The sequence below is a fragment of the Tachyglossus aculeatus genome, chromosome Y4 (assembly GCF_015852505.1).
Source record: "Tachyglossus aculeatus isolate mTacAcu1 chromosome Y4, mTacAcu1.pri, whole genome shotgun sequence".
Taxonomy (NCBI): domain Eukaryota; kingdom Metazoa; phylum Chordata; class Mammalia; order Monotremata; family Tachyglossidae; genus Tachyglossus; species Tachyglossus aculeatus.
This window is the reverse complement of record NC_052096.1, coordinates 4,327,970-4,337,939: the sequence shown is the minus strand read 5'-3', so window position 1 is coordinate 4,337,939 and position 9,970 is coordinate 4,327,970. Positions and strand designations below refer to the sequence as shown.

Here is a 9,970-nt window from a genome sequence, read left to right as displayed (position 1 = left end):
GCCCAGGGACAACGCTCTCTGCCCCAGGCCCGGTCCCTCTCCCACCGCCCCTAGGCCTCGTTCACACTCCAGCCTTCCTCCCTCAGCCCAGGCGGGACCCCGAGGGAAGTGGGCTGAGCTGGAGGGTGCCCCGTTGAAGGACCAGGCGGCGGGGGACGGGGGCAGATCCCGGGTTCTGGGTTTCGGGGGGGCTCCGGGGTTCCATGGCAGTTGGAGGGCCCAAGGGGCCATGAGTAAGCCGGGGAGACAAAGGCTCGGGAGACCACCAGGCTGGCTGCTCCGGAAATCCTGGAGGTCAGTGGTCGGCCAAGGTCAGGTCCATCCTTCCTCCTCCCCTCCCCACCCGAATGGGGTCCACGGATCTCCCTCTACCTCCTGTTCTCCCCGCCACTCCTTCTCGCCCCACTACTCCACTCCCCACTCCAGCTCCCTCCACCGTTTCTCCAGCCCTCCCGAGGCCACCGCCGCTTCCAGGAAGCGGCTGTGGGCCTTGGGCCGGGGTGTCACCTGCCTCGGCTTCATCCTCTTCGCCCTGTCCGCCCTCGAGAGCGAGTGGGGGCAGCGGGTGAAGGCCACAGGAGAGTTACAGCTACTGTTTAACCCGCTGTGGGTGACCTGTCCTCACCAGAGCTGCCACAGTACCCTACTGGACCAGAGTAAGAGGCTTCCGCAGACTTGGGGGGGGCAGGGAGGGGTGTGGGGCTTCACGGGGAATCGTCTTTCGGGAAGAACGAGTGTCGGGGAGTGTGGAAAACAATTCCCACTAGATCACTTTTTGCTTGCTGCGGGCCCCGGGATGAGGCTCTTAATCTCACCGGGCCTCAGTGTCCTCATCTGTAAAATGGGGATTCGCTACCCGTTCTTCCCTCCCCGTTAGACTATGGGGACGGGGACCGTGTCCGATCTGAACGCGTGGCATTCACCCTAGCGCTTAGCACAGTACTTGGCACCTAGTAAGCGCTCACCAGAGACCGCCATTAGTATAACTGAGGGATGTGGGGTTGGGAAGAGAAGGTGGGGGACGGATGGGGTGGGAGGGTAGGGGGAAGTCACTGTTGGAGGGGGCTGGGGGTGGGGTTGGGTCTTGCGCGTGGACTCCGATCATAGCGGGACTTAGTGTGGCCCTCTCGCCCTCCCCACCCCGTCATCGCAGGCATCTACATTGCCACCTTAACCCTGATCATATTCCTGGTCCTGGTCCTGGGTGCCTCCCTCTCCCGGTCGGGTCTGCCTTTCCTCCAGGTCATCACTGCCTTCCTGAACTTCCTGATAGGTAGCCCTTACCCCTCCCGCTCCCTCCGGCCTCCAGAGGCCACGACCTTCCCGGAAAACCGCCCCAGACGGGGCAGAAGGGGGCTGCCGCTTAGGGCCGGGCCACCCCTCGTCATCCTTCGACTTCCCCTAAAGGATTGGGACTGCGAGGGAGGCGGAGGTGTTGGGGATGGGTGTCTTCCCTCGCTTTCATGGGGCCTGTTGCCCCACAGCCATACGGGAGTTGTAATTCCAGAATATCCTGGGGTCCCGGGGCCGGGAGGGGGGAGACACCCCTGGGGCAGCGGGCTTTGAGGGGTGTCCGACGGGAATGTGGGGGAGGAGGGGAGACCGCCCCTTCCCCTTCCTTTGGCTCTAGCCATCCTGCTGATGCTGAGCGCGGTCCTAGTCGGGGACGTGACCCACGGCCTGTTTGGGCCCAAAGTGATGCAGTACACCTGGGCCTTCTACTGCGTGTGGTTGGACGCCGTTGTCTTCCTGATTGCTGGTAATAAATCCGTACAAATATATATACAGGGGCTGTGGGGAGGGGAAGGAGGTGGGGCGGGGAGGAGGAGAGGAAAAGGGGGGCTGGAAAATGGGGATTAAGACTGTGAGCCCCCCGTGGGACAACTTGATCACCTTGTATCCTCCCCAGCGCTTAGAACAGTGCTGTGTACATAGTAATGCCATTACTATTATTATTATTACCCATGACTGGGTCAGAAACGACTCGAAAACAGTTAGTCATAGATCAGCGAAAGGAGGAAAGGTGACTGTCTGCCCGTTCACCCCAGGATGGGGTACGAGTGACAAACAGCCCCGATCCCAGCCGCTTCTTCCTCTTTTATTTGGTTTTGTTTTGTTAATATGTTTTGTTTTGTTGTCTGTCTCCCCCTTCTAGACTGTGAGCCCACTGTTGGGTAGGGACTGTCTCTATATGTTGCCAGCTTGGACTTCCCAAGCGCTTAGTACAGTGCTCTGCACACAGTAAGCGCTCAATAAATACGATTGATTGATTGATTGATTCTAGACTGTGAGCCCACTGTTGGGTAGGGACTGTCTCTATATGTTGCCAACTTGGACTTCCCAAGCGCTTAGTACAGTGCTCTGCACACAGTAAGTGCTCAATAAATATGATTGATTGATTGATTGGTGAGCTGGTGGGACTGGGAGCATCAGGGGACTACCTTTCCCAGCTGCCCCTGAGGCAGGGACTTGGCTCTTCCAGGGAGCCTTGGTGGGGGAATTTCGGGAATTGCAGCCCCCTTCCCAACCCCCCCTTGGCCACACTGCCCCCCGCTCTTCTCCCAGGCCTCCATCCTTCTTCCCCGGGGCCTCCCTGTCTTTACTTTCCACCCCCCAGAGTCCCTTTCTCCTTGCAAATCAACCCCTCAAGAGTATTCATTCATTCAGTGCTCTGCACACAGTTAGCGCTCAATAAATAAGATTGAATAAGAGTATTCATTCATTCATTCATTCATTCATTCAATCGTATTTATTGAGCGCTAACTGTCTGCTGTAAGCGCTTGGGAAGTCCAAGTTGGCAACATCAAGAGACGGCCCCTACCTGACAGCGGGCTCACAGTCTAGAAGGGCGAGACAGAGAACAAAACAAAACATATTAACAAAATAAAATAAATAGAATAGATATGTACAAATAAAATAAATAGAGTAATAAATACGTACAGATATATATGTGCTGTAGGGAGGGGAAGGAGGTGAGGCGGGGGGATGGGGATGGGGAGGAGGGGAAGAGGAAGGAAGGGGCTCAGTCTTTGGGCAGGGAATAATGTCTAACAATTCTGTTGTATCACACTCTCTGAAGTGCTCATTACAGAGAAGCAGCATGGTCACTTAATAATAATAATAGTAGTAATAATAAGACTTGTTAAGCATTTATTATGGGCCAAGCGCTGTTCTAAGCTCTGGGTTAGATACCAGTTAATCAGGTTGGACACAGTCCCTGTCCCACGTGAGGCTCACACTCTTAATCCCCATTTTACAGATGAGGTCCCTGAGGCCTAGAGAAGTGAAGTGACTCGCCCAAGGTCACGGCAGACAGGTGGCGGAGCCAGGATTAGAACCCAGGTCCTCCCGACTCCCAGGCCTGTGCTCTATCCATTAAGCCACACCGCTTCTCTGGGCCTCAGTTCCCTCATCTGTAAAATGGGGATTAAGACTGGGAGCCCTGTGTGGGACGGGGACTGTGTCCAACCTGATTACCTTGTTTCTACCCCAGCGCTTAGTACAGTATCAGGCACATAGAGAAGCGGCACGACGTAGTGGATAGGGCACGGGCCTGGGAATCAGAAGGTGGGTTCTAATCCTGGCTCTGTCACTCGTCCGCTGTGTGATCTTGGGCAAGCCACTTCACTTCTCTGTGCTTCAGTTACTTCATCTGTAAAATGGGGATTGAGACTGGGAGCCCCACATGGGACAGGGACTGGGTCCGACCCAGTTTGCTTGTATCCACCCCAGGGCTTAGTCCAGTGCCTGGCACATAGTAAGCGCTTAACAAGTAATAATAATAATAATAATGGCATTTATTAAGCACTTACTATGTGCAAAGCACTGTTCTAAGCGCTAGGGAGGTTACAAGGTGATCAGGTTGTCCCACGGGGGGCTCGCAGTCTTCATCCCCATTTTTTTTACAGATGAGGTAACTGAGGCCGAGAGAAGCGAAGTGACTTGCCCAAAGTCACCCAGATGACAATTGGCGGAGCTGGGATTCAAACCCATGACCTCTGACTCCGAAGCCCGGGCTCTTTCCACTGAGCCCCGCTGCTTCTCTATTGGTTTTACCACAATTTGTTTTAACCAATACCACGCTTACCATTATTACTAACAATTACTTTTATCATTTTCGACTGTGACTTCAGACTTTCAGACTGTGAGCCCACTGTTGGGTAGGGACTGCCTCTCTATGTTGCCAACTTGGACTTCCCAAGCTCTTAGTCCAGTGCTCTGCACACAGTAAGCGCTCAATCAATGCCCGCCCTTTCCTCTCCATCCAAACTGCTACCCTGCTCATTCAAGCTCTCATCCTATCCCGTCTGGACTACTGCACCAGCCTTCTCTCTGATCTCCCATCCTCGTGTCTCTCTCCACTTCAATCCATACTTCACGCTGCTGCCCGGATTATCTTTGTCCAGAAATGCTCTGGGCATATTACTCCCCTCCTCAAAAATCTCCAGTGGCTACCAATCAATCTGCGCATCAGGCAGAAACTCCTCACCCTGGGCTTCAAGGCTGTCCATCCATCCCCTCGCCCCCTCCTACCTCACCTCCCTTCTCTCCTCCTCCAGCCCAGCCCGCACCCTCCGCTCCTCCACCGCTGATCTCCTCACCGTACCTCGCTCTCACCCGTCCCGCCATCGACCCCCGGCCCCGTCATCCCCCGGGCCTGGAATGCCCTCCCTCTGCCCCTCCGCCAAGCTAGCTCTCTTCCTCCCTTCAAGGCCCTGCTGAGAGCTCACCTCCTCCAGGAGGCCTTCCCAGGCTGAGCCCCTTCCTTCCTCTCCCCCTCGTCCCCCTCTCCATCCCCCCATCTTACCTCCTTCCCTTCCCCACAGCACCTGTATATATGTATATATGGTTGTACATATTTATTACTCTATTTATTTATTTATTTATTTATTTATTTTACTTGTACATTTCTATCCTATTTATTTTATTCTGTTGGTATGTTTGGTTCTGTTCTCTGTCTCCCCCTTATAGACTGTGAGCCCACTGTTGGGTAGGGACTGTCTCTATGTGTTGCCAATTTGTACTTCCCAAGCGCTTAGTACAGTGCTCTGCACATAGTAAGCACTCAATAAATACAATTGATTGATTGATTGATAATCAATACGATTGATGATGATGATTATCATCATCAGAGGTCACTCTCCTTGGCTTCTGGCTTCCTCCCCACCCCCGGCTCCTGCTCCTCTCTCCACCAGGATTCTTCTGCCTCTTCAGCCACGGAGATCCTGGGCGCTGCTGTAGGCTCTCCGGCTGCCAACTGGACTTCCCAAACTGGTCTTCCAAGACAGCGAGCGCGGACCTAGACCCCAGGCACCCCGGCAAGAGCCTCTTATCCTCCTTCCAGAACCGCACGATGAACCCCCGAGTTACCAGCAATTCCCCGCACCGCCATTCCGTCAGCAGCCATGGATGGAGGAACCCCAGAAACAGCCCACTCTCGAGCATCTCCAGTCCCCAGTCCGATATTCCCGAAGTCTCCATTTAACCCCGGGCATGCCCCCCTTCCCCGTCCCCCCTGACTTTTCCTGGGGCTCTGAGGATACGAGCCTCCTCTCCCCCCCCATCAGGGCCCGGCCCCTGCCCCGACCTAAGCCCCTCTCGTGGACCTGTGGGCCCCCGAACCCCGGGAGGAAAATGCAATAAATCGATGCTCCGATGGCCGTGGCCACCCGTCGTAATTCGTCACGCGGATGGCATGCCCGTTCTCGCCGCCCTCGGAAAAGAGCTGGGGCGAGAATTAGAGCAGGGGGTGGAGGGGAGAGAAAGGGTTAATCAATCAATCAATCGGATTTGTTGAGCGCTTACTGCGTGCAGAGCACTGGACTAAGCGGTTGGGAAGTACAAGTTACAATCCTCGTGGTCAAATCAGTGGCATTTCTGGAGCGCTTCCTGGGTGGAGAGCACTGGACTAAGTGCTTGGGAGAGTACAGTCATTCGATCGTATTTATTGAGCCCTTACTGCGTGCAGAGCACGTACTAAGCGCTTGGGAGAGTCCGATACAACAATAAACAGACACATTCCCTGCCCACAATGAGCTTAGAGTCTTATAACAGTAAGTCAAAAGATGTGGTTCCTGCCAACAATCAATCGTATTTACTGAGCGCTTACTGTGTGCAGAGCACTGTACCAAGCGCTTGGGAATCAATCAATCAATCAATCGTATTTCTTGAGTGCTTACTGTGTGCAGAGCACTGTACTAAGCGCTTGGGAACTACAAGTTGGCAACATATAGAGACGGTCCCTACCCAACAGTGGGCTCACAGTCTATAAGTCCACAAGGGACTTGTAATAATAACGATGGCATTTATTAAGCACTTACTATGTGCAAAGCACTGTTCTAAGCGCTGGGGAGGTTACAAGGTGGTCAGGTTGTCCCACGGGGGGTTCACAGTCTTAATCCCCATTTTATAGATGAAGGAACTGAGGCCCAGAGAAGTGAAGTGACTTGCCCAAAGTCACCCAGCTGACAAGTGGTGGAGGCAGGATTTGAACCCATGACCTCTGACTCCAAAGCCCGGGCTCTTTCCACTGAGCCACGCTGCTTCTCATCTTATCCAAGCAGAGATGAGAGCAAAGTAGGGGGTGTCTTAGAGGCAGCATAGCGTAGAAGATAGAGCTTGGGCCTGGGACTCAGAAGGTCATGGGTTCTAATCCCCGCTCTGCCACTTGTCTGCTGTGTGACCTTGGGCAAATCACTTCACTTTTCTGTGCCTCAGTTCCCTCATCTGTAAAATGAGATTGAGACTGGGAGCCCTAGTTGGGACAGGGACTGGGTCCTACCCGATTTGCTTGTATCCACCCCAGTGCTTAGTACAGTGCCTGGCACATAGTAAGCGCTTAACAAATACCATTATTAATTACCATTATTGATGAGGGGGTGCCTGTGTCCCCAGGGACAATGACTCTCTCCCTCCTTCAGAGCCTTATTGAAGGCACATCTTCTCCTCCAAGAGGCCTTCCTTGACTAAGCCCTTCTTTCCTCTTCACCCACTCTCTTCTACGTCACACTGACTCACTCCCTTTATTCATCCCCCCATCCTAGCCCCACAGCACTCATGTCCCTATCTGTCATTTATTTATTTCTATTAATACCTGTCTCCCCTCTTCTAGACTGTCAGCTCGTTGTGGGCAGGGAATGTGTCTGTTATATTGTTATAGTGTCCGCTCCCAAGCGCTTAGTCCAGTGCTCTGCACACAGTAAGCGCTCAATAAATACGATGGACTGACTGATCCTTCCAGCTGACCTCGATCCAACCTTACATTCCACGGAAACTGCCCTCTCAAAGGTCACCAATGACCTCCTGCTTGCCAAATCCAACGGCTCCTACTCTATCCTAATCCTCCTCGACCTCTCAGCTGCCGTCGACACTGTGGACCACCCCCTTCTCCTCAACACGCTACCGGACCTTGGCTTCACAGACTCCGTCCTCTCCTGGTTCTCTTCTTATCTCTCTGGTCGTTCATTCTCAGTCTCTTTTGCAGGCTCCTCCTTCCCCTCCCATCCCCTTACTGTGGGGGTTCCCCAAGGTTCAGTGCTTGGTCCCCTTCTGTTCTTGATCTACACTCACTCCCTTGGTGACCTCATTCGCTCCCACGGCTTCAGCTCTCATCTCTACGCTGATGACACCCAGATCTACATCTCCGCCCCTGCTCTCTCCCCCTCTCTCCAGGCTCACATCTCCTCCTGCCTTCAGGACATCTCCATCTGGATGTCTGCCCGCCACCTAAAACTCAACATGTCCAAGACTGAACTCCGTGTCTTCCCTCTCAAACCCTGCCCTCTCCCTGACTTTCCCATCTCTGTTGACGGCACTACCATCCTTCCCGTCTCACAAGCCCGCAACCTTGGTGTCATCCTCGACTCCGCTCTCTCATTCACCCCTCACATCCAAGCCGTCACCAAAACCTGCCGGTCTCAGCTTCACAACATTGCCAAGATCCGTCCTTTCCTCTCCATCCAAACCGCTACCCTGCTCGTTCAAGCTCTCATCCAATCCTGTCTGGACTACTGCATCAGCCTTCTCTCTGATCTCCCATCCTCGTGTCTCTCTCCACTTCAATCCATACTTCATGCTGCTGCCCGGATTGTCTTTGTCCAGAAACGCTCTGGGCATGTTACTCCCCTCCTCAAAAATCTCCAGTGGCTACCAATCAATCTGCGCATCAGGCAGAAACCCCTCACCCTGGGCTTCAAGGCTGTCCATCCCCTCGCCCTCTCCTACCTCACCTCCCTTCTCTCCTTCTCCAGCCCAGCCCGCACCCTCCACTCCTCTGCCGCCAATCTCCTCACCATGCCTTGTTCTCACCTGTCCCGCCATCGACCCCCGGCCCACGTCATCCCCCGGGCCTGGAATGCCCTCCCTCTGCCCATCCGCCAAGCTAGCTCTCTGCCTCCCTTCAAGGCCCTACTGAGAGCTCACCTCCTCCAGGATGCCTTCCCAGACTGAGCCCCTTCCTTCTTCTCCCCCTTGTCCCTCTCTCCATCCCCCCCATCTTACCACCTTCCCTTCCCCACAGCACCTCTATATATGTATATATGTTTGTACATATTTATTACTCTATTTATTTATTTATTCTACTTGTACATATCTATTCTATTTATTTTATTTTGTTAGTATGTTTGGTTTTGTTCTCTGTCTCCCCCTTTTAGACTGTGAGCCCACTGTTGGGTAGGGACTGTCTCTATATGTTACCAATTTGTACTTCCCAAGAGCTTAGTACAGTGCTCTGCACACAGTAAGTGCTCAATGAATATGATTGATTGATTGATTGATTGACCTCCTCAGGTTCTAGTAGCTGACTTTTTACTCTTTTGGCCCTGCTGTCCTTGTCTAGATTGCGAGCCCCTCAAAGGACAGGGCACAGGTCTCATTCCCACTTGTAACTCTTCCCCAGCATTCAGGACAGTGCTCTGCACATAGCGAGTGCTTAATAAATACTATTATTGTTACAGTTTCAGAAGTCCAATAATACCCTTAGCCTTCTGACCTCTGACCCTCCCTTAACCCCTTTTCTCTTCTCTTCTGCTCTAGCTCTAATCCCTTTGGGCTCTTCCCAATGGTACCGTGGCATTGTCCTCTCCCAAGCTTGTAGTAAAGTGCTCTGCATGCAGTGAGTGCTCAGTAAATACAATTGAATGAATGAATGACCCTGGATATCCTTAACTCAGATATCCAAAGAAACCTCATTCTCCCAATATTGATTTCCCTAATAATAATTGTGATATTTGTTAAGCGCTTACTATGTGGCTAGCACTGTGCTAATCCTGAGGTAACAATAATAATTGTGATATTTCTTAAGCACTTACTATGTGCCAAGCACTGTATTCAGTGCTGGGGTGGGTACAAGATCATCAGTTCCTGCCCATGGTCTAAGTCGGAAGGAGAACAGGTATCAAATCCCCATTTTACAAATGAGGAAACCGAGGGCTGGAAAAGTGAAGTGACTCACCCAGGGTCATCATCATCATCATCATCATCATCAATCGTATTTATTGAGCGCTTACTATGTGCAGAGCACTGTACTAAGCGCTTGGGAAGTACAAATTGGCAACATATAGAGACAGTCCCTACCCAACAGTGGGCTCACAGTCTAAAAGGGGGAGACAGAGAACAAAACCAAACATACTAACAAAATAAAATAAATAGAATAGATGTGTACAAATAAATTAAATAAATAAATAAATAGAGTTAAAAAAATATGTACAGGCATATATACATATATACAGGTGCTGTGGGGAAGGGAGGGAGGTAAGATGGGGAGATGGAGAGGGGGACGAGGGGGAGAGGAAGGAAGGGGCTCAGTCTGGGAAGGCCTCCTGGAGGAGGTGAGCTCTCAGCAGGGTCAGACATAGAAGGAGAACCCAGGTCCTCTGACCCACAGGTCTGGGCTGTTTCCACTAAGGCGTGCTGCTTTTCCTCCCTCCTGCTCCCCGTCCCTCCCCCCAGACTCAATTCTGACCTCCCAAAT

The 9,970-nt window shown here is 52.5% G+C and overlaps 1 protein-coding gene across 3 annotated transcripts; it reads left to right on the top strand.

Moving 5' to 3' along the window:
• Nucleotides 1-222: 222 nt before the first annotated feature.
• Nucleotides 223-5,656, top strand: LOC119947057. 3 transcript variants are annotated; one of them, XM_038768550.1, is made up of 5 exons: nucleotides 223-656; nucleotides 1,154-1,273; nucleotides 1,631-1,759; nucleotides 3,260-3,264; nucleotides 5,196-5,395. In XM_038768550.1, the coding sequence occupies exons 1-5, from the start codon at nucleotides 230-232 to the stop codon at nucleotides 5,301-5,303; spliced, it is 789 nt and encodes a 262-aa protein (XP_038624478.1). In that variant the 5' UTR covers nucleotides 223-229; the 3' UTR covers nucleotides 5,304-5,395. The 3 variants fall into 3 exon arrangements, with proteins under 3 accessions (XP_038624478.1, XP_038624475.1, XP_038624477.1); XM_038768547.1 differs by lacking the exon at nucleotides 3,260-3,264 and having other exon boundaries at nucleotides 5,196-5,656; XM_038768549.1 differs by lacking the exons at nucleotides 1,154-1,273; nucleotides 3,260-3,264 and having other exon boundaries at nucleotides 5,196-5,656.
• Nucleotides 5,657-9,970: the final 4,314 nt, after the last annotated feature.